Consider the following 20687-nt stretch of genomic DNA (forward strand, 5'->3'; position numbering starts at 1 on the left):
GACCTGCAAGGGTTCGTCCTCCGCCCTCCGGCCCAACGGTCAACCGCCAACGGCCAACCGTCAACGAGCAACGGCCAACCGTCCGGGCAGCCGCGCACCGCCTGGCGTCTGACGTCAGCGCCACCCGCCGTCGCTTCCCAACCCCCCCCCCCCCCCCCCCCCCAAAAAAAACCCGGCCCGTTGCCATGGTTTCCGGGCCTAGGGCAAAGAAAAAACACCAACCAGAGGCAACAAACTGGAGAAGCAGAAGGCTGAAGAAGGGTCTCGTCACCCATTCCTCCTCTACAGAGATGCCGCCTGACCCCCTGAGTTACTCCAGCATTTTTGTGTTCATCTATGGTATGTCTCTTAAACCAATGCCTCCTTACAGGTTGCTTCTGGTGGACACAAAACGCTGGAGTAACTCAGCGGGACAGGCAGGCAGCATCTCTGGAGAGAAGGAAATGGGTGACGAGACCCTTCTTCAGCCTTCTGCCCGGAAACCATGGCAACGGGCCGGGTTTTTTTGGGGGGGGGGGGGGGGTTGGGAAGCGACGGCGGGTGGCGCTGACGTCAGACGCCAGGCGGTGCGCGGCTGCCCGGACGGTTGGCCGTTGCTCGTTGACGGTTGGCCGTTGGCGGTTGACCGTTGGGCCGGAGGGCGGAGGACGAACCCTTGCAGGTCCGACCCACACTCGCAGCGACGCTGTTGCTGGGCCCGGCTTGCGATCCGGTCTACGGAGAAACACGGACTGGGGCAGGGGGTAGGTGGGCTAGTACTGTATGTAGGTGGGCTAGTGCTGTAGGGTAGGTGGGCTAGTACTGTAGGTGGGATAGTACTGAATGTAGGTGGGCTAGTACTGTATGTAGGTGGGCTAGTGCTGTAGGGTAGGTGGGCTAGTACTGTAGGTGGGATAGTACTGTAGGTGGGATAGTACTGTAGGTGGGCTAGTACTGTATGTAGGTGGGCTAGTACTGTAGGTGGGATAGTACTGTAGGTGGGATAGTACTGTATGTAGGTGGGCTAGTACTGTAGGTGGGCTAGTACTGTAGGTGGGGTAGCACTGTAGGGTAGGTGGGCTAGTACTGAAGGTGGGCTAGTACTGTAGGTGGGCTAGTGCTGTAGGTGGGCTAGTACTGAAGGTGGGCTAGTGCTGTAGGTGGGCTAGTGCTGTAGGTGGGGTAGCACTGTAGGTGGGCTAGTACTGTAGGTGGGGTAGCACTGTAGGGTAGGTGGGCTAGTACTGAAGGTGGGCTAGTACTGTAGGTGGGCTAGTACTGTAGGTGGGGTAGCACTGTAGGGTAGGTGGGCTAGTACTGAAGGTGGGCTAGTACTGTAGGTGGGCTAGTGCTGTAGGTGGGCTAGTACTGAAGGTGGGCTAGTGCTGTAGGTGGGCTAGTGCTGTAGGTGGGCTAGTGCTGTAGGTGGGCTAGAGCTGTAGGTGGGCTAGTACTGTAGGTGGGCTAGTACTGTAGGTGGGTTAGTGCTGTAGGTGGGTGAGTACTGTAGGTTGGCTAGTACTGTAGGTGGGTTAGTACTGTAGGTGGGCTAGTACTGTAGGTGGGGTAGCACTGGAGGGTAGGTGGGCTAGTACTGAAGGTGGGCCAGTACTGTAGGTGGGCTAGTACTGTAGGTGGGCTAGTACTGAAGGTGGGCTAGTACTGTAGGGTAGGTGGGCTAGTACTGTAGGTGGGCTAGAGCTGTAGGTGGGCTAGTACTGTAGGTGGGTTAGTGCTGTAGGTGGGTGAATACTGTAGGTTTGCTAGTACTGTAGGGTAGGTGGGCTAGTACTGAAGGTGGGCTAGTACTGTAGGTGGGCTAGTACTGTAGGTGGGCTAGTACTGAAGGTGGGCTAGTACTGTAGGTGGGCTAGTACTGTAGGTGGGCTAGTGCTGTAGGTGGGCTAATACTGTAGGTGGGCTAGTGCTGTAGGCGGGTTAGTGCTGTAGGTGGGCTAGTGCTGTAGGTGGGCTAGTGCTGTAGGTGGGTTAGTACTGTAGGTGGGGTAGCACTGTAGGGTAGGTGGGCTAGTACTGTAGGTGGGCTAGTACTGTAGGTGGGTTAGTACTGTAGGTGGGCTAGTACTGAAGGTGGGCTCCTAATGTAGGTGGGCTAGTGCTGTATGTAGGTGGGCTAGTACTGTAGGGGGGCCCGTACTGTAGGTGGGCTAGTACTGTAGGTGGGCTAGTACTGTAGGGTAGGTGGGCTAGTACTGTAGGGTAGGTGGGCTAGTACTGTAGGGTAGGTGGGCTAGTACTGTAGGTGGGCTAGTACTGTAGGGTAGGTGGGCTAGTACTGTAGGTGGGTTAGTACTGTAGGTGGGCTAGTACTGTAGGGTAGGTGGGCTAGTACTGTAGGTGGGTTAGTACTGTAGGTGGGCTAGTACTGTAGGGTAGGTGGGCTAGTACTGTAGGCGGGCTAGTACTAGGTGGGGTAGCACTGTAGGGTAGGTGGGCTAGTACTGTAGGTGGGTTAGTACTGTAGGTGGGCTAGTACTGTAGGGTAGGTGGACTAGTACTGTAGGCGGGCTAGTACTAGGTGGGGTAGCACTGTAGGGTAGGTGGGCTAGTACTGAAGGTGGGCTAGTGCTGTAGGTGGGCTAGTACTTTAGGGTAGGTGGGCTAGTACTGTAGGCGGGCTAGTACTAGGTGGGGTAGCACTGTAGGGTAGGTGGGCTAGTACTGAAGGTGGGCTAGTACTGTAGGTGGGCTAGTACTGTAGGGTAGGTGGGCTAGTACTGTAGGTGGGGTAGCACTGTAGGGTAGGTGGGCTAGTACTGAAGGTGGGCTAGTACTGTAGGTGGGCTAATACTGTAGGGTAGGTGGGCTAGTAGTGTAGCAGGTGGGCTAGTACAGTAGGGTAGGTGGGCTAGTACTGTAGGGTAGGTGGGCTAGTACTGTAGGTGGGCTAATACTGTAGGTGGGCTAGTACTGTAGGGTAGGTGGGCTAGTACTGTAGGTGGGGTAGCGCTGTAGGTGGGCTAGTACTGTAGGTGGGCTAGTACTGTAGGGTAGGTGGGCTAGTACTGTAGGTGGGCTAGTACTGTAGGGTAGGTGGGCTAGTACTGTAGGTGGGGTAGCGCTGTAGGTGGGCTAGTACTGTAGGTGGGCTAGTACTGTAGGGTAGGTGGGCTAGTACTGTAGGTGGGCTAGTACTGTAGGCGGGCTAGTACTGTAGGTGGGCTAGTGCTGTAGGTGGGCTAGTACTGTAGGTGGGCTAGTACTGTAGCAGGTGGGCTAGTACTGTAGGTGGGCTAGTACTGTAGGGTAGGTGGGCTAGTACAGTAGGGTAGGTGGGCTAGTACTGTATGGTAGGTGGGCTAGTACAGTAGGGTAGGTGGGCTAGTACTGTAGGGTAGGTGGGCTAGTACTGTAGGTGGGCTAGTACTTTAGGGTAGGTGGGTTAGTACAGTAGGGTAGGTGGGTTAGTACAGTAGGGTAGGTGGGCAAGTAGGACAGATGGGCTAGCATCATTTACACTCAGATACACATGGACAATAGGTGAAGGAGTAGGCCATTCGGCCCTTCGAGCCATTCAATGTGATCATGGCTGATCATTCTCAATCAGTACCCCGTTCCTGCCTTCTCCCCATACCCCCTGACTCCACTATCCTTAAGAGCTCTATCTAGCTCTCTCTTGAATGCATTCAGAGACTTGGCCTCCACTGCCTTCTGAGGCAGAGAATTCCACAGATTTACAACTCTCTGACTGAAAAGGTTTTCCTCATCTCCGTTCTAAATGGCCTACCCCTTATTCTTAAATTGTGGCCCCTGGTTCTGGACTCCCCCAACATTGGGAACATGTTTCCTGCCTCTAACGTGTCCAACCTGTTAATAATCTTATACGTTTCGATAAGATCCCCTCTCATTCTTCTAAATTCCAGTGTATACAAGCCTAGCCGCTCCAGTCTTTCAACATATGACAGTCCCGCCATTCCGGGAATTAACCAAGTAAACCTACGCTGCACCCCCTCAATAGCAAGAATATCCTTCCTCAAATTTGGAGACCAAAACTGCACACAGTACTCCAGGTGCGGTCTCACTAGGGCCCTGTACAACTGCAGAATGACCTCTTTGCTCCTATACTCAACTCCTCTTGTTATGAAGGCCAACATTCCATTGGCTTTCTTCACTGCCTGCTGTACCTGCATGCTTCCTTTCAGTGACTGTTGCACTAGGACACCAAGATCTCGTTGTACGTCCCCTTTTCCTAATTTGACACCATTCATATAGGCATGATGCATCTGAAGAGCACGCAAATTAAAAATTTCACTCTATCTCAACGTGTTTGATAATAAAAACCAATACCAATAACAAGCAAGCATCAATATTTATGGTGCATGCCTGATCTTTGTACCAACTTGGAGTGTACTCTACCTACTGGGGATTTGCGCATGTGCACTTTTCTCTAAAGGAAGTGATTAGTGGAGGAAATACAGGTTAATTTCCCAGCTTGTCCTGGGATACAGGTTAAATATTTTCATGCCAGTTGTTGCTCAACCTGTATTGGTGCCAAATACCAGGGACTTAAACTGGGGCCTTCTCAATTATTGTTGCACAAACTGCTGAATTGAAGATACATAAACTTAACGTAGCAGATGTGGTTTTTAAATCTTGAATTATGTCTTGTGGTTTGCAGCCAACGGCTGAACTTTTACAATAAAAAAGCAAATGGGATAATAAATTATTTGTACTTGGAACCTGAGTTATGGTCAATGACAATCCTGAAGGTCAGAAGTCGACAGAGCAGTTGACAGTGGAATCTTTATTGTTTGCTGTTTCTGCATAAATAATACAGTAGTAAGTATTAAAAGGATAAGTGTCAAACTCTAGACAGACACAAAATGCTGGAGTAACTCAGTGGGATAGGCAGCACCTCTGGAGGGAAGGAATGGTTGACGTTTCGGATTGAGACCCTTCTTCCGACTGAGAGTCAGGGGAGAGGGGGGCAAAGGGTTAGACAGGTTCAAATTCAGCAAAGAGCTGACAACCAGATTTGCTACAATTTATTGACTCAATTGACAATTAGTACCAAGTAGCGGGAACTTTGTAATGGCTTTGAGGAAGTCCTGAAATTCATCTTGCTCGGGATCCCAACAACTAATGTATGGAAGGTAGACACAAAATGCTGGAGTAACTCAGCGGGACAGGCAGCATCTCTGTACTGAAGAAGGGTCTCGACCCGAAACGTCACCCATTCCTCTCCAGAGATGCTGCCTGTCCCGCTGAGTAACTCCAGCATTTTGTGTCTACCTTCGATTTAAACCAGCACCTGCAGTTCTTTCCTAGCCAGTGTATGGAATTCACTGTCATGTTTTCTGTATGTTCTCGATGTAAAGTCTTGTCAGCATTCAGCCCAGTACACTGCACGTGGGGTTTATGTTTTGGAGCTGCAGTCATCCAGAAATGTAATTTTATAAACAAGTTTCTTCAATTTTACACAGCTTCTTACAGGATGATAGTCTGAGGATCTTAAACTCCATGGTCAAGCAATGGCAGTCATTGTAAAACCGGGATCTCTGGTAACAGTGAATTGGCTTAACTCAGTGGAAGCCCGAGAATATTTGGCTAGCATTGTACGCAAAAACAAAAGGAAAATGTTTGGTGAGTAAAGATTTATCCTTCTCTGATTTGAAATGATGCATCGATGGTCATGGAGCATAGGTGTGTTTCTGACAACTATCTTGCTTCACACAAACCCGGGTACAAAGAGAGAGCTAGATAGAGCTCTTAAGGATATTGGAGTCAGGGAGTATGGGGCGAAGGCAGGAACGGGGTACTGATTGAGAATGATCAGCCATGATCACATTGAATGGCGGTGCTGGCTCGAAGGGCCGAATGGCCTACTCCTGCACCTATTGTCTATTGTCTATAACAGGAAAAAATTAGAACTTTCTGTTCAGGGATTTAATCTGTTTAATTAATTTGCACAGTTTCCTTTATCAAGGAAGTGCACCTTTTATTGCCTAGCATGTTTCCGTAGTCCCACTTCCTGTATATACCATCATACGGTACATATAATAAGCTAATTTAGTCTATACTTGCAAACGAATGGTCTAAAGATACTGTATGCAAATTGTGATGGTGTATTGCTTGAAGTGTTTATTCTGAAGTTGATATGCCCTCTTCAGTTCATTAGATATATCCTTACTGTTTATATTAATTATTTGTCCTTGAGGAACTGGAATCTTTACGATGATTCAGGTTTCGGAGTGCAGTCACTGCACTATTGTTGGAGATTTAATTTTGAAATTGATTCCCAGTTTAGTTTTGTGGGTTGACAGCCCGAGCTAGAATCAGCGATAGATAATCAAGAAGTTAGTTCAGTTCATGTCAGCATCTAAGCTGGTAATGCTGATATGAATGTGTTTGTCTCTAGGTTTACTCGAGCGTCCAGTGCTCTCCCCACAGGCTGCTCCTGATATTGCCAGTTACAAGATCTTTCTGTCTGGGAAGGGCGGTGTAGGAAAAACAGCAGCAATTGCCAAATTTGCCGGTGTAGAAGTTCCCAGCCTTCATCACGAGACTACAGGTAAAGTCTCGTGAATGCAATCCTGCTTTGTATTTTCTGTACGAGGGTGTGAACAGCAAAGTGTATGTAATGAGGACTGTACATGCTGTATACTGAAGACACAAGAGACTGTAGATGCTAAAATCTTGATCAAAACAAAGTGCTGGAGGAACTCAGCACGTCAGGCAGCATTTGAGGAGATAATGGGATATTTCAGGTTGGGGCCACAGTTTAAGAATAAGGGGTAGGCCATTTAGAACTGAGATGAGGAAAAAAAAATTCAGTCAGAGAGTTGTGAATCTGTGGAATTCTCTGCCTCAGAAGGCAGTGGAGGCCAATGCTCTGAATGCATTCAAGAGAGAGCTGGATAGAGCTCTTAAGGATAACAGAGTCAGGGGGTATGGGGAGAAGTCAGGAACGGGGTACTGATTGAGAATGATCAGCCATGATCACATTGAATGGCGGTGCTGGCTCGAAGGGCCGAATGGCCTCCTCCTGCACCTATTGTCTATTGTCTATTGGGTCGTTCTTCAGAGACTGTCCCCAGATGCTGCCTGAGTGCTGAGTTCCTCCAGCACTTTGTGTTTATATTGACTGCGTTGAAATACTTACATGGAATTGGGCACTGAATTTTGTTGAGATTTTTAAAGTAAAGCAACACATCACCTAGCATTTCAGGTGAAAGATTTTGTTTCTTAAGAAGATAAGGTCTCATGTTTGACTTAACTACAGGAATTCAGACAAGGACGGTCTATTGGCCCGGAAAGCTGGTGGAGAGTGGCCGAGTGATCATGTTCCGCTTTCAGTTCTGGGACTGCGGTGAAGCCTCCCTGAAGAAGTTTGACCACATTCTTGCTGTAAGAAAGCATCAAAGACATTGTAACTATAAGTACATTCCTCGTTTCATGCACAAAAAGGATACGCAATAACCAAACCCGCAAAGATCTAACTTGGCCACTTAAAGAAGGAATCTCAGACTGATCCTTTCTTCACCATTAAATTAAATAATTTGCCCCACTGAATTTATCTCCTCAAATCTCTACCCTACCCTGTCTCTCCTTGGCCAGTCCCTTCCCACCTATAACTGGGGCACCTCAGCTTTAAGAAATACTTTCTGAAAATTCATGTGAAATATTCATAACTGTTGTTTAGTCCTCGTGTTTGTCAATTCTTCAGATAACTAGGACAAATTTTCTGTATTTACAGAGAAGTCTCAACCAAACCATATTGATTCTTCATCTGCATTGTTCACTGACTGTGCTACATCAAATATAATTTATTTCCTGTGGACTTGAATGGAAGTCACTGATTTACTATAGTTAGGACATTGAAGGCCTGTATATGCTTGCACATAACTGCGGAAAATCAAGGCATTGTCTTGAGATTGAATAAATCCAATATGTACAGTTTATAATCAGCAATCCTTGGCTCCTCAGGCCTGCAAGGACAAAGCAGATGCAGTCTTGTTTCTCTTCTCTTTCACCGATCGATCATCGTTCACTGATTTGCCTGGCCAAATGTCGCGCATCCTGCATGATACCGAGAAGATGGTTAAAATTATTATCGGCACAAAGTATCCTTTGATTATAAAATCACTTCAAGCTTCAGCTAAATGATATTCCACAAACTTTCTTAGATTTTGGTGTAAGTTTTAATTGTTACTTAGAAAATATTTTTGTTTGTTATTCATTAACAATATTTAATTTAACATGTGTATTCTATGTGCTTTTTAATCAGATGAAGGTGATTTACTCTTTTTAGTTGACTTAAAATCTATGATTTTTGATCGGTTATAAGACAGTTGCAGGGTTAACTTTCAGTTGTTTTCCTGTCCCTGCCTTTCAAAGAAAACACTAACACCTGCTGGGAACCAGCAGCCCTTCTCATCGAAGGACAGATTTGACACATGTAGCCTGCGTTGATCAACTGACCACTTGATTGAATATCCCATCTTGTGGTAACCCAATGCCAGCATTTTTGCTCTTTTTTAGCAAAATATAAAGGAATTGTCATTTTACCCGATGTGTACAAATCTAATACCTTACAATAAACAATAGGTGCAGGAGTAGGCCATTCGGCCCTTCGAGCCAGCACCACCATTCAATGTGATCATGGCTGATCATTTTCAATCAGTACCCCGTTCCTGCCTTCTCCCCATACCCCCTGACTCCGCTATCCTTAAGAGCTCTATCTAGCTCTCTCTTGAATGCATTCAGAGAATTGCCCTCCACTGCCTTCTGAGGCAGAGAATTCCACAGATTTATAACTCTGACTGAAAAAGTTTTTCCTCAACTTCGTTCTAAATGGCTTACCCCTTATTCTTAAAGTGCGGCCCCTTGTTCTGGACTCCCCCAACATTGGGAACATGTTTCCTGCCTCTAACGTGTCCAACCCCTTAATAATCTTATATGTTTCGATAAGATCCCCTCCCATCCTTCTAAATTCCAGTGTATACAAGCCTAGTTGCTCCAGTCTTTCAACATATGGCAGTCCCGCCATTCCGGGAATTAACCTAGTAAATCTACGCTGCACGCCCTCAATAGCAAGAATATCCTTCCTCAAATTTGGAGACCAGTAAAGATAAAGGATTTCAATACCCTTTTCCATTTAATTTTTTTAATCAATAGTTTTGACAAGCTTTGGGGTTCCACAGAATTGTAGACAACTAATAAGTGTAATCTTTTGACTTTTACGGAATTCTGGGATCGAACTTGAATCTACTCGTTTTCTTTAACTGAGTGTTGACAAGATTTGACCAGTACATGCACACAGATGTCACAGAAAGGGAGGTTCTCTCTTTCCAACAGACATGGCACCTGCCTGTCTTCAAAATTAAGAGTGTCAATGGTCCACGGTTGTCGGATGGAAGAACTCTTGATGGCAAAGCAGGGCTTCTGGAGGTTGAGCACATACTGAATGGAATGGCTGAACATCTCTGGTACCAGGATCAAGTGACTGCGGGACTTGTCCCTGCTCCGCATTACCACTGAGAGCCTTTCAGCCCTCTCGGAGCTGCCTGTAACCTCTTTCCTGATGATATTCTTCTTGATCTTCAGGTACTCACTGCACTACATATGTTTAGTTGTTACCACAGCGATTCCAGCTGAAAAGTATGTGATAGTTTCCTCCATTCTGTCAACCATTTGCATTTTGGATGGTATCTGGGGAGGAAACCAAATTCTCCTTAAGACAACAATGTAACATAAAATTAGACACAAAATGCTGGAAGGAATGGGTGACGTTTTGGGTCGAGACCATTCTTCACACCTGACATAGAATTAGTTCAGCATGGAGGAATGTTTGATAATCTGAACAGCCTTTGTCAAACTCTGATTTAACCTATTGAGCGAACTGCTGTGAAACAAAGAGACATATTCTGCATCTCCGTTCAATATCCCGCCATTCACATTGCTTAATGGAAGCAGTTACAGCGGGTGAAGCCAAGTTTAAAAGTGCAGGTTTGACAAAGCCAGGAATAAAGCTGGCAATCTCTGGGAAACCTGGCATACTTCACACCATGTCATGACATCACATTTGTACAACAACTAAGATGGATATCCAAAGGAGACACAAGGAACTGCAGATGCTGGAATCTTAAGCAAAACACAAAATGCTGGTGCAACAAGGCAGGTCAGGCAGCAACTGGACAGGGAATGGACAAGTGACGTTTCGAATCATGACCCTTTTGTAGAAGAAGGGTTTGACCCGAAATGTTGCCCGTCCATTCTCTCCGAAAATGCTGCCTGACCCGCGGGCGGGCGTTCCTCCAGCATTTTGTGGTTTGCTTGAGTATCCCAAAGTACGTATTCCAAACAAATCATTCCCTGGACTTTATTCCTGATTTTTCAAGACCCGATGATTATCATGTTGCACAGAAGTCATCAGAGATCATGGTTTGGTGATTACTACAGAAATATTAATGATGTTACTACCGAGAGGCACTAACCAGTGGCCCATGCCTCAGCTGCAAACAGCCTGCAGTTCATCCAGTCCGTCCTTGCTGTGGAAGTCTGAAGACCCAATATTGACGTGGGTTCAGTTGGGGAAACGACAAATACAGATGCTGGAACCTTGAGCAATACACAAAGTGGCGCAATAACTCAGCAGGTCAGGCTGCATCTCCGGTGGATATACAAACCTGCCCAATGCCATCACAACAGAGTAAAGGATAGGGATTTGACTCATTCTGGTGACATGGGCCAATTAAGGGGGATTTCAAGAGCGCCCTCGTAATTTTGTCCAGACCACCAGTTGCCGGAAAATCAGTGGTGGACCTGTATCTGGAAATGCAGCCGAGTAATTGGAAGTATAGGATATTAGTGGGACAATCTGCTTATGACCTGAGCCAATGGAATGGGCAAGAACACCTTACCAAAGGATTCCAATCCCCGTAACATGAGAGCCAGTTGTCTTTACTATAATAATTTTCAAAGCAATATTATCAAGTAAAGGTTGTTCTCTAACCTCCTAACGTCAGTGCCCATGTTGCCCAGCACAAGAGGAGGCATGAAGTGAAGACTGCATTTGTACCGTGTTTTTAATCTGATTGTCCATCCATCTGTAGCTTTATTTGAATATAAATCAATTTCCAAGTCGTGTGTAGGAGACGGCTTTTAATGCTCTGTGGATCTGATAACTACTGTTCTTGAAATGGGGTAAAATGACAATTAAGATTCTGATTCATGTTAGTTTGTTGTCATATGCACTGGGATGTAAAGATATTCCTTGTTCATAGAGTGAACAATGTAAGTGAAGGAGCAATAAGTACAACAGCTCATCACTCAGTGCTGCCACCATTATTTTCTCAACCTGTTTTCACGTTATGGATGGCAAGTGTAAAGGGGGACTATTTCCATGGCTCAATAAAGGGATCAGTAATTGCTGAATGTTGAGTTTTCCTGTGCTTTGATGCTAAAATCAGCTGAACCGCAATTTGTGTTTTGCCCATCCAGATATCCTAGCGCCCTTAAGGTAAGGGTTGTTTGAAATAAGGCATTTGTGCATTCATTCGACACGATACGACCCGATATGATAGAACTTTATTTATTCCAGGAGGGAAATTAGTCTGCCAACAGTCATAAACATAACATACATTGCCAATGTTATGTGACAGTGGCAAATGATCTCACCGATCAGTGAAATCAGATGGCAAGGCCAACTCCAGTATTTGCTATTTAAGATTAAAAATGTCCTCTTGTGATTATTTTACTGGACTACTTATACATATGGTTCAATGACTCAATTTATTATCACATTCACCGTTTATTATCACCGTTTTCAGTGAAATTCTTTTTTTGCATACAGATCAGAAAGATTATTGCCATTCATAAGTACAATAAGTACATAATACATAGAAACAGCCCCCACCGAGTCTAAATGCAAGAGACGCCCAGGTTTTGGCGCCATTTCACAGTTCCTGCTGCGGCTGGCCATAAATGCCCATTGCAGCCGTCATGTCCATCTGGTTGTCGTGTGAACCGTCATCCCTCTCCTTGCTTGGCCATCGTGCCCCAGGGGCACCTCCTGCAGCCAACCTTGAGGGCGTGCAAGGTAAGACCCTCGGTTCTTTCTCACCGGCCCTTTGTCCAATGTCTGCCACTGTCACCGACTCCTTCCACCTCCTCACTGGTTCCCAGGGTTGGGGGAGGGGGGGGGGGGGAAGCTGGGGCTGGGCTTGGTGGCTTGCCTCCCCCGATTCTACAGTGGGCCTACTGTCGCGGTAAGGCCGCGACTCACCGGCCTGCTGCACGTGGCCTGTCGGGACCTTGATGTTCTGCAGATATGAATTGTCCTGATATTCTGGAGATAAGAATTCATAGGGGCAGACAAATTTAAATTCAGTTAATTAAATACATGTGAGTTTAGTTTATTATCATGTACAGGTGCACTGAGGTACAATGAAAAGCTTTTGTAGTGCACTAACCAGTCAGCGGAAAGACAACACATGATTACAATTGAGCCATTCACAGTGGAATATACAGCCAGTACCAGAAAAGGTGATCATGAAAATCATCTGGCATATAAATGACCACTGGGGAAGAAAACACATCCTCTGATCTTGGTTCACCTTATATACATGTAAGAAGGAACTGCCGATGCTGGTTTACACCAAAGATAGACACAAAATGCTGGAATAACTCAGCGGGTCAGGCAGCATCTCAACATCACCTATTCCTTTTCTCCAGAGACGCTGCCTGACCTGCTGAATTACTCCAGCGTATTGCGTCCATCCACTTTCTATATGTCCAGATTTGGAATGTGGTTGATTTCTGATTGTCTTTCGAGATGGCCCAAGAAGTCACAGTTATACCAACTATTCAACAAAATATAATGGGAAAAAAAAGACTAACCATCCAGCACTGCCGTGGTCGTCAGATTCAGACACCACAACAAAACATAAGTGATAATGGACTAGGGTTATACAGTTGAGGGAGTGTGTACCTCAACTCCGACAATGGATTCCATAAGGCCTTATCCTGTCACCAGGGTTGCCAACTGTCCCGTATTAGCCAGGACATCCCGTATTTTGGGCTAAATTGATTTGTCCCGTACGGGACCGCCCTTGTCCCGTATTAGGCCCATGGGCCACTGTCGGCCGGGATAGTGTAGGCTAACGGAGTGTGTTTGGGGTGCGGGGCCGAGTGTGTTTGCCTAACAGGTATAATAGCAACCCGCCTCCCGGCCCGAGCGGCCCCCATTGGTGGAGCGGGAGCACGTGGCCGCTGGCTGGGTGAGGTCACGTGGGGCACCGGGCAGTGACGTCACGTCCCGTATTTGGGAGTGAAATAATTGGCAACCCTAGCTGTCACATGTATTCCAGACAACACAAGCATTTACTAAACATCATGCAACGCGTGCCCTTCTTTACGTCAGTAATGCCACATCCCCAGGATGGACAAAAATACACTGGAGGTGGTCATATGGAAATTTGAGTGATTTGGAAGTAGATTTTTCCAGAGAAGCCGAAGTTATTCAAATATTGTTTGAACACGTGGCACAGTTCCAACCAATTCAGAACTTGCTCCACCTTCTCCATGTTCTGTCGCGGTGTTCACTTCCAATTAACTTGTCTCCCAATCCCTGCTGGCCTCGTCTTATCATGATCTGGATTGTTGGCAGACTGGCAGATGGTAAAACGTACCCTGGACCTTGAGAGATCACGTCACCGAACGGAGGATCCGAGTCTTTGGTAAGGCTGCCCTAAGGGCCTTAATTCTCATGTACTCTTAAGCATTACCGGTTTTGCCTAACTAATGCTATTTACCAACCAAAACTACTTTGGTAATTTTGTTGTGCTGGCTGTTTCAATTAACAGCATTTCATTTTGTGGAACTCTGGCCGCTGATCCAGAAAGATTAGCACGATATCTAGGTGGATGCTTCAGTGCCATATTGAGTTTTTGCTTGGATTTAGACAGTACAGGCCCTCCCCGATTTACGTAAGGGTTTCCTTCCTTGAGCCGTTGCCGAAGTCAGGGAGGACCTCATTGAAACTTGAATAGTGTTTACAAGTAACTTGAGCAAAATACAAATCGCTGGAGTAACTCAGCGGGTCAGGAAGCATCAGTGGAGGACATGGATGTACATTTCCACCACAGATACTGTGCTTTAGCCCAGCTTGAACTTACCGAATAGTGGAAGGTCTGGATAGAATGGATGTGGGGAGGATGTTTCCACTAGTGGGAGAGTCTAGGACCAGAGGCCATAGACTCAGAATAAAAGAGCATATCTTTAGGAAGGAGATGAGGAGGAATTTCTTTTGTCTAGAGGTTGGTGAATCTGTGGAATTCATTGCCACGGACGGTGCGGAGGCCAAAGCAATGGCGGAGATTGACAGATTCTTGATTAGTAAGAGTGCCGGGGTTTATGGGGAGAAGGCAAGAGTGTGGGGTTGAGAGGGAAAGATAGATCAGCCATGATTGAATGGTGGAGTAGACTTAATGGGCCAAATGGCCTAATTCTGCTCCTAACAGTTATGAACTTAAGTAAGTTGGAATCACCACCGATGTTTGGTTTCTATTCCCTGCCCAAATTAACTCACGGAGAGTATTCACTCAAACTGCAAGTCAGCACTGCTGGACTAAAGCTCGCTGTCTCAGGGATGACCACTGCAACTCAGCAGCAACTCAAAACTCAAAACATCACCACAGCATCTGTGATGGAAATGTAGATCCATGTCCTCCATAGATGCTGACCCAATAAATTGGATTCATAGAGTGATACAGTGTGGAAACAGGCCCTTCGGTCCAACCTGCCCACACCAGCCAACATGTCCCAGCTACACGAGTCCCACCTGCCCGTGTTTGGTCCATATCCCTTCAAACCTATCCTACCCATGTACCTGTCTAAATGTTTCTTAAATATCGAGATAGTCCCTGCCTCAACTACCTCCTCTGGCAGCCTGTTCCATACACCCACCATCCATTGTGTGAAAAGTAACCCCTCAGATTCCTATTAAATCTTTTCCCCTTCACCTTAAACCCATGTCCTCTGGTCCTCAATTCACCTGCTCTTGGCAAGGGACTCTGTGTGTCTACCCGATGTACTCCTCTGTTACTCCAGCACTTTGTATTTTGGTCAAGTTACTTGTGAACGTGTAAACTTGAGTTCAGTCTCACTGTTGGGGTACTTTCTGCAGCGCGGTCTCCTCTGTAAGCACTGCCACCATTGCCGGCTTGAGTTCCGTCTTGCTATTGGGGCACTTTCTGTGGTGCGTGACCATGCCAGGCTTGTTTCCGATGTAAACGAGTGATTGTATGGTGCTGTGGAAATTACAAACTGCTTCGATTGCACTGTTTACACTAGTGTACTGAGTACACTATGGCAGTGCAGAATTGTTTACATCAGTGCAGGTTTACGTGAGTCGCCTATTGTGTAAGTCAGGGAGTGTCTGTATTCAAGCAGCAATCATTAGCAGGTGAAAGACTGCATATCCTTGCAGTATCCGTAAAGACCACCACTACTCCCCTGAAGTCATGAACTCAAGCTTGGCGGATTACATATAAATTGCAAACTGCATATGACTAGAATGTTAACTGATGTAATTGAGATTTCCTTCATATTTTGGTTAACATTGAAATCAAAGGTGGACGTCACAATTTCTATTCACTTATCACATACGCAGAAAATGACAGAAACGTGGAAATGTGTTACACACCGATTGAAGGACACCTGGTGGTAAACTGTAATGGACGTCCAGAAAGAGATTACATTGCACAGAGGGTGACAAGTTGAGCAGCCATCACAAGCAACAGACACCACAGTTTGAGTCACACAGAATGATTGGGATAAGTTGCACAGAGACATGGAAATGTGGGTTGGAGGAACCAGGCTGTGCTGTAAAACAGGTTGGAGCTCATAGGCAAATGAACCAGGAACTGGGATTATATCACTGACTCTCTTCCATTTCAACTGCATATTCAAACTAGATTGCATTCACAGGGATGTACAATTCTGCAGAGAAAATTTGTATTGTGTAGAGAAGATGCCACTGTCCTGGACTGGGAAATTTAAACATGGAGTGGCAAACGGGTACCAGAGAGTTTGTTACAATGTGGATAGCTTTGAATTGCCACAGTACTGGCGAAACTCTGCAGGCAAGGCAGCATCTCTGAATAAACTGGATAGGTAGTCTGAAATAGGGTCCCAATCTGTATCTCACCTACCCATTTTTTCTAGAGATGCTGCCTGACCGACTGAGTTACTCCAGCACTGTGTGTCCTTTTGTGTAAATCAGCATCTGCAGTTCGTTGTTTACATGCTGTATGAGTGGCCTTGTTTCCATGAAACTGTGCAAGTCTTTTAAAGTGCAAAATAAAAAAACAGAAGATGCTGGGAGTTCTCAGCAGGTCAGGCAGCATCTGTGGAAAGAGATACAAAGATGATAATTCAGGGATCCTTTGTGAGCTGAACTGGCTGCAGGAAGTGGAAATAGAGGGAGATGAAAGGAAAAAAATAATAATAACAGTTTCTTTCTCCACAGATATTGCCTGCCCTGCAGTGTGTTTCTTGCATTCTCTTTTTAAGATTTCCAGCAATATCGTGTTTTCTATCTCCCAGTTCCAATATTCATATTTGTTAAGAGGCAGAATTAGGTCAAATCGGCCCATCAAGTCTACTCCGCCATTCAATCATGGCTGATCTATCTCTCCCTCCTAACCCCATTCTCCTGCCTTCTCCTCATAACCTCTGACACCCGTACTAATCAAGAATCTATCTATCTCTGCCTTAGAAATATCCACTGACTTGGCCTCCACTGCCTTCTGTGGCAAAGAATTCCACGATTCCCCACCCTCTGACTAAAGAAATTTCTCCTCATCTCCTTCCTAAAGGTACGTCCTTTTATTCTGAGGCTGTGGCCTTTGGTCCTAGACTCTCCCACTAGTGGAAGCATGCTCTCCACATCCACTCTATCCTGGTCTTTCACTATTTCAATGAAGTCCCCCTGATCTTTCTAAACTCTAGCGAGTACAGGCCAAGCGCTGTCAAATGCTGGTCACATGTTAACACACTCACTCCTGGGATCATTCTTGTAATTGTTTCCTCTCTGCTGTTTTTTCATTCATCTCTCTCTACTTACATTCCAGGTCATTTTAGTTACTGACGCCCCATCATCACCCTCTCTCAATTGCATTCAACTGCATCCAAGCAATGTGCTTGTCTTGGTCTTCAGCCCATCTCAGATCGTTTTCTTTTTTCACTTCACCCCTCCCCTTTCTTCATAAGTTCATGTGATAGGAGCAGAGTTAGGCCATTCGGCCCATCAAGTCTACTCCGCCATTCAATCATGGCTGATCTATCTCTCCCCCACTAACCCCATTCTCCTCCCCATAACCCCTAATCAAGAATTTATCTATCTCTGCCTTAAAAAAATATCTACTGACTTGGCCTCCATAGCCTTCTGTGGCAATGAATTCCACAGATCCCTCTGCAATTTATAACAGGTCTGTTTTTGAACTTGGCCCAGTTCTGATGAACGATCATCGACCTGAAACGTTACGTTTGCTTCACTTTCCGCAGATGCTGCCTGATCAACTAAGGGTTCCCGGCAATTTCTGTTTTAATTTTCAGATTTTTAATTTTTCAATTTCTTTTGCAGTGTTTATCTTTAAAAAAATATATAGGCTATACTTATGTAGCACCACGGGGAAGTAACATGTGAATAGATTTTTTTGTTGTTGCCTGGGTTGACTTAACATGGAAGGTAGATGTATAATATCAGGCACACTAATCACACACACACACACACACACACACACACAGTAAAAGGAAATGTAATATCTGCCTCTGTTGACTGAAAAAGGCAGTCTTGTCCTTCGCACAATTGTGTCGGCTCCTCCATTCTGTGCTGCATGTTTACATTGTGTTATTAAAATGTAATCAGCCCTCATGGTGACTGCCCCTGAATATTTGTATTTGTGTAGAACAAGGAAAAGGTTAGCAGCAAAAGCAAATGCTGAAATGTAATGTCAGGAGATGAAGTGCCTGGAGCTCCAGAGAGTGTTTTCCAAGCCATGTAAATTGGATTGCTGGAGATTAAATGCAGTTCCCTGCGCCTGTGCACAGCACATCTGTCTCGGCAACAGAGGAATCCTCTCCTGCATCGACCCACGTACGCACATCTGCTGCTGCAAAATGCTGCCATCTCACATTAATAAAACAGTTGAAGTTCCTTCAGACTAAAGGCATTGTAAACGGGCCTGTTGCTTTACAGTTTTTTGCTTGTACGGCCATTTTTAAGCTGCTTTCGGGCTGGAAGATGCTGCAGAGTGAGAGCTTTGAGACCCAGGAGGATCACAATGTGTTAACGTTTGCGGAAAAGGATGCATCTTGCATTTTGATGGACACCTATGGAAGTGTTCGGAATGGTGGTTATCGCTCCACTCTCCATGTGAGTCGTTTTGTTTATTTCAGTACAAATTGTCATTCTGCCTGTTTCTCCCTCTTGCCTCTGTGCAACTTTAACATTGAAAGGTGGCCATGCCATCCCTCACAATCTGCGCATCCATGCAGAATAATCTAATCCAATATAACTTTGATTCCAGCAGAGGAGAAGTGGTCGAAGCCTGCCATTTCTGTAGAGCAAGGATATGAATTATATTTTAAATCCCTCGCGTTTGCCTGTTCCTTTCTCTTGTAATTTTGCGACATTTGTTAGAAAAATCTATATTTCAAAATCGTGATTAATGCATAGGGTGACCTCCCACCAACCCTTCGAGATTCCCTTGGATGAAATTCATCAGCCGAGCTGTCTCTACGGTCAGCATTATCCGAAATCATCTGATGGCAGGCACGAGGGGGGGGGGGGAGGACAGTTCATGTGTTGATGTGGTCTTTCAGCTTAACCTTCAACCACAAAGGTCTCTGAGCCACGGGCTGTGGTGTAGTAATGGGTTTCACTCCTGAGCTTGTCTAACTCCAGAGACCTGGCAGGCCAGTGCAGGCTGACCATCCAGTGCAGACTGACCATCCAGTGCAGACTGACCGTCCAGTGCATGCTGACCATCCAGTGCAGACTGACCATCCAGTGCAGACTGACTGTCCAGTGCATGCTGACTGTCCAGTGCAGGCTGAGCATCCAGTGCAGACTGAGCATCCAGTGCATACTGAGCATCCAGTGCAGACTGACTGTCCAGTGCAGACTGACCATCCAGTGGTTGCTGACTGACCAGTGCAGGCTGACCATCCAGTGCAGACAGACTGTCCAGTGCAGGCCAACCATCCAGTTCAGACTGACTGTCCAGTGCAGGCCAACCATCCAGTGCAGACAGACTGACCAGTGCAGACTGACCATCCAGTGCAGACTGACCATCCAGTGCATGCTGACCATCCAGTGCAGACTGACCGTCCAGTGCAGGCCGACCATCCCGTGCAGACTGACCGTCCAGTGCAGGCTGACTGTCCAGTGCATGCTGACTGTCCTGTGCAGACTGACTGACCAGTGCAGACTGACCGTCCAGTGCAGACTGACTGTCCAGTGCATGCTGACCATCCAGTGCTGACTGACCAGTGCAGGCTGATCATCCAGTGCATACTGAGCATCCAGTGCAGGCTGACTGTCCAGTGCAGACTGACCGTCCAGTGGATGCTGACTGACCAATGCAGGCTGACCATCCAGTGCAGACTGACTGTCCAGTGCAGGCCAACCATCCAGTGCAGACTGACTGTCCAGTGCAGGCCAACCATCCAGTGCAGACTGACTGACCAGTGCAGACTGACCATCCAGTGCAGACTGACCGTCCAGTGCATGCTGACCGTCCAGTGCATGCTGACCGTCCAGTGCAGACTGACTGTCCAGTGCAGGCCGACCATCCCGTGCAAACTGACGGTCCAGTGCAGGCTGACTGTCCAGTGCATGCTGACTGTCCAGTGCAGACTGACTGACCAGTGCAGACTGACCGTCCAGTGCAGACTGACTGTCCAGTGCATGCTGACCATCCAGTGCAGACTGACTGACCAGTGCAGGCTGACCATCCAGTGCAGACTGAGCATCCAGTGCAGACTGACTGTCCAGTGCATGCGGACTGTCCAGTGCATGCGGACTGTCCAGTGCAGGCTGACCGTCCAGTGCAGCCTGAGCATCCAGTGCACACTGACTGTCCAGTGCAGGATGAGTATCCAGTGCAGACTGACCGTCCAGTGCAGACTGACTGTTCAGTGCAGGCTGAGCATCCAGTGCAGAATGACTGTCCAGTGCATACTGATCGTCCAGTACATGCTGACTGTCCAGTGCAGACTGAGCATCCAGTGCAGGCTGACTGTCCAGTGCAGGCTGACTGTCCAGTGCAGGCTGACCATCCAGTGCAGACTGAGTGTTCAGTGCAGGCTGACTGCCCAGTGCAGACTGACCGTCCAGTGCATGCTGACTGTCCAGTGCATGCTGACCGTCCAGTGCAGACTGACTGTCCAGTGCAGACTGACCGTCCAGTGCAGACTGCCCGTCCAGTGCATGCTGACTGTCCAGTGCATACTGACCGTCCGGTGCAGACAAACTGTCCAGTGCAGACTGACTGTCCAGTGCAGGCTGACCGTCCAGTGCAGGCTGACCATCCAGTGCAGACTGACCGACCAGTGCAGGCTGACCGACCGGTGCAGGCTGACCATCTAGTGCAGGCTGACCGTCCAGTGCAGGCTGACTGTCCAGTGCAAACTGACTGCCCAGTGCTGGCTGAGCATCCAGTGCAGACTGACTGTCCAGT

At 46.9% G+C, this 20687-nt stretch overlaps 2 protein-coding genes across 4 annotated transcripts in view; both read left to right on the forward strand.

The window, feature by feature from the left end:
* Positions 1–232: 232 nt before the first annotated feature.
* Positions 233–11376, forward strand: cplane2 (ciliogenesis and planar polarity effector 2). 3 transcript variants are annotated; one of them, XM_078425005.1, is made up of 6 exons: positions 233–339; positions 5424–5583; positions 6359–6511; positions 7223–7347; positions 7927–8063; positions 9240–11376. In XM_078425005.1, the coding sequence occupies exons 2-6, from the start codon at positions 5472–5474 to the stop codon at positions 9478–9480; spliced, it is 768 nt and encodes a 255-aa protein (XP_078281131.1). In that variant the 5' UTR covers positions 233–339; positions 5424–5471; the 3' UTR covers positions 9481–11376. The 3 variants fall into 3 exon arrangements, with proteins under 3 accessions (XP_078281131.1, XP_078281129.1, XP_078281130.1); XM_078425003.1 differs by lacking the exon at positions 233–339 and adding an exon at positions 529–661; XM_078425004.1 differs by lacking the exon at positions 233–339 and adding an exon at positions 540–743.
* A 6686-nt stretch (positions 11377–18062) lies between these two features.
* The window catches only part of ano11 (anoctamin 11), a 51835-nt gene continuing 49210 nt past the window's right edge, over positions 18063–20687 (forward strand). Inside the window, exon 1 of the mRNA XM_078425002.1 lies at positions 18063–18379. Within this exon, the coding sequence (XP_078281128.1) occupies positions 18248–18379 (132 nt within the window). The 5' untranslated portion in view covers positions 18063–18247. The remainder of the gene's footprint in view (positions 18380–20687) is intronic.

Source organism: Rhinoraja longicauda, chromosome 30 (genome assembly GCF_053455715.1).
Source record: "Rhinoraja longicauda isolate Sanriku21f chromosome 30, sRhiLon1.1, whole genome shotgun sequence".
In the NCBI taxonomy this organism is placed as follows: domain Eukaryota; kingdom Metazoa; phylum Chordata; class Chondrichthyes; order Rajiformes; family Arhynchobatidae; genus Rhinoraja; species Rhinoraja longicauda.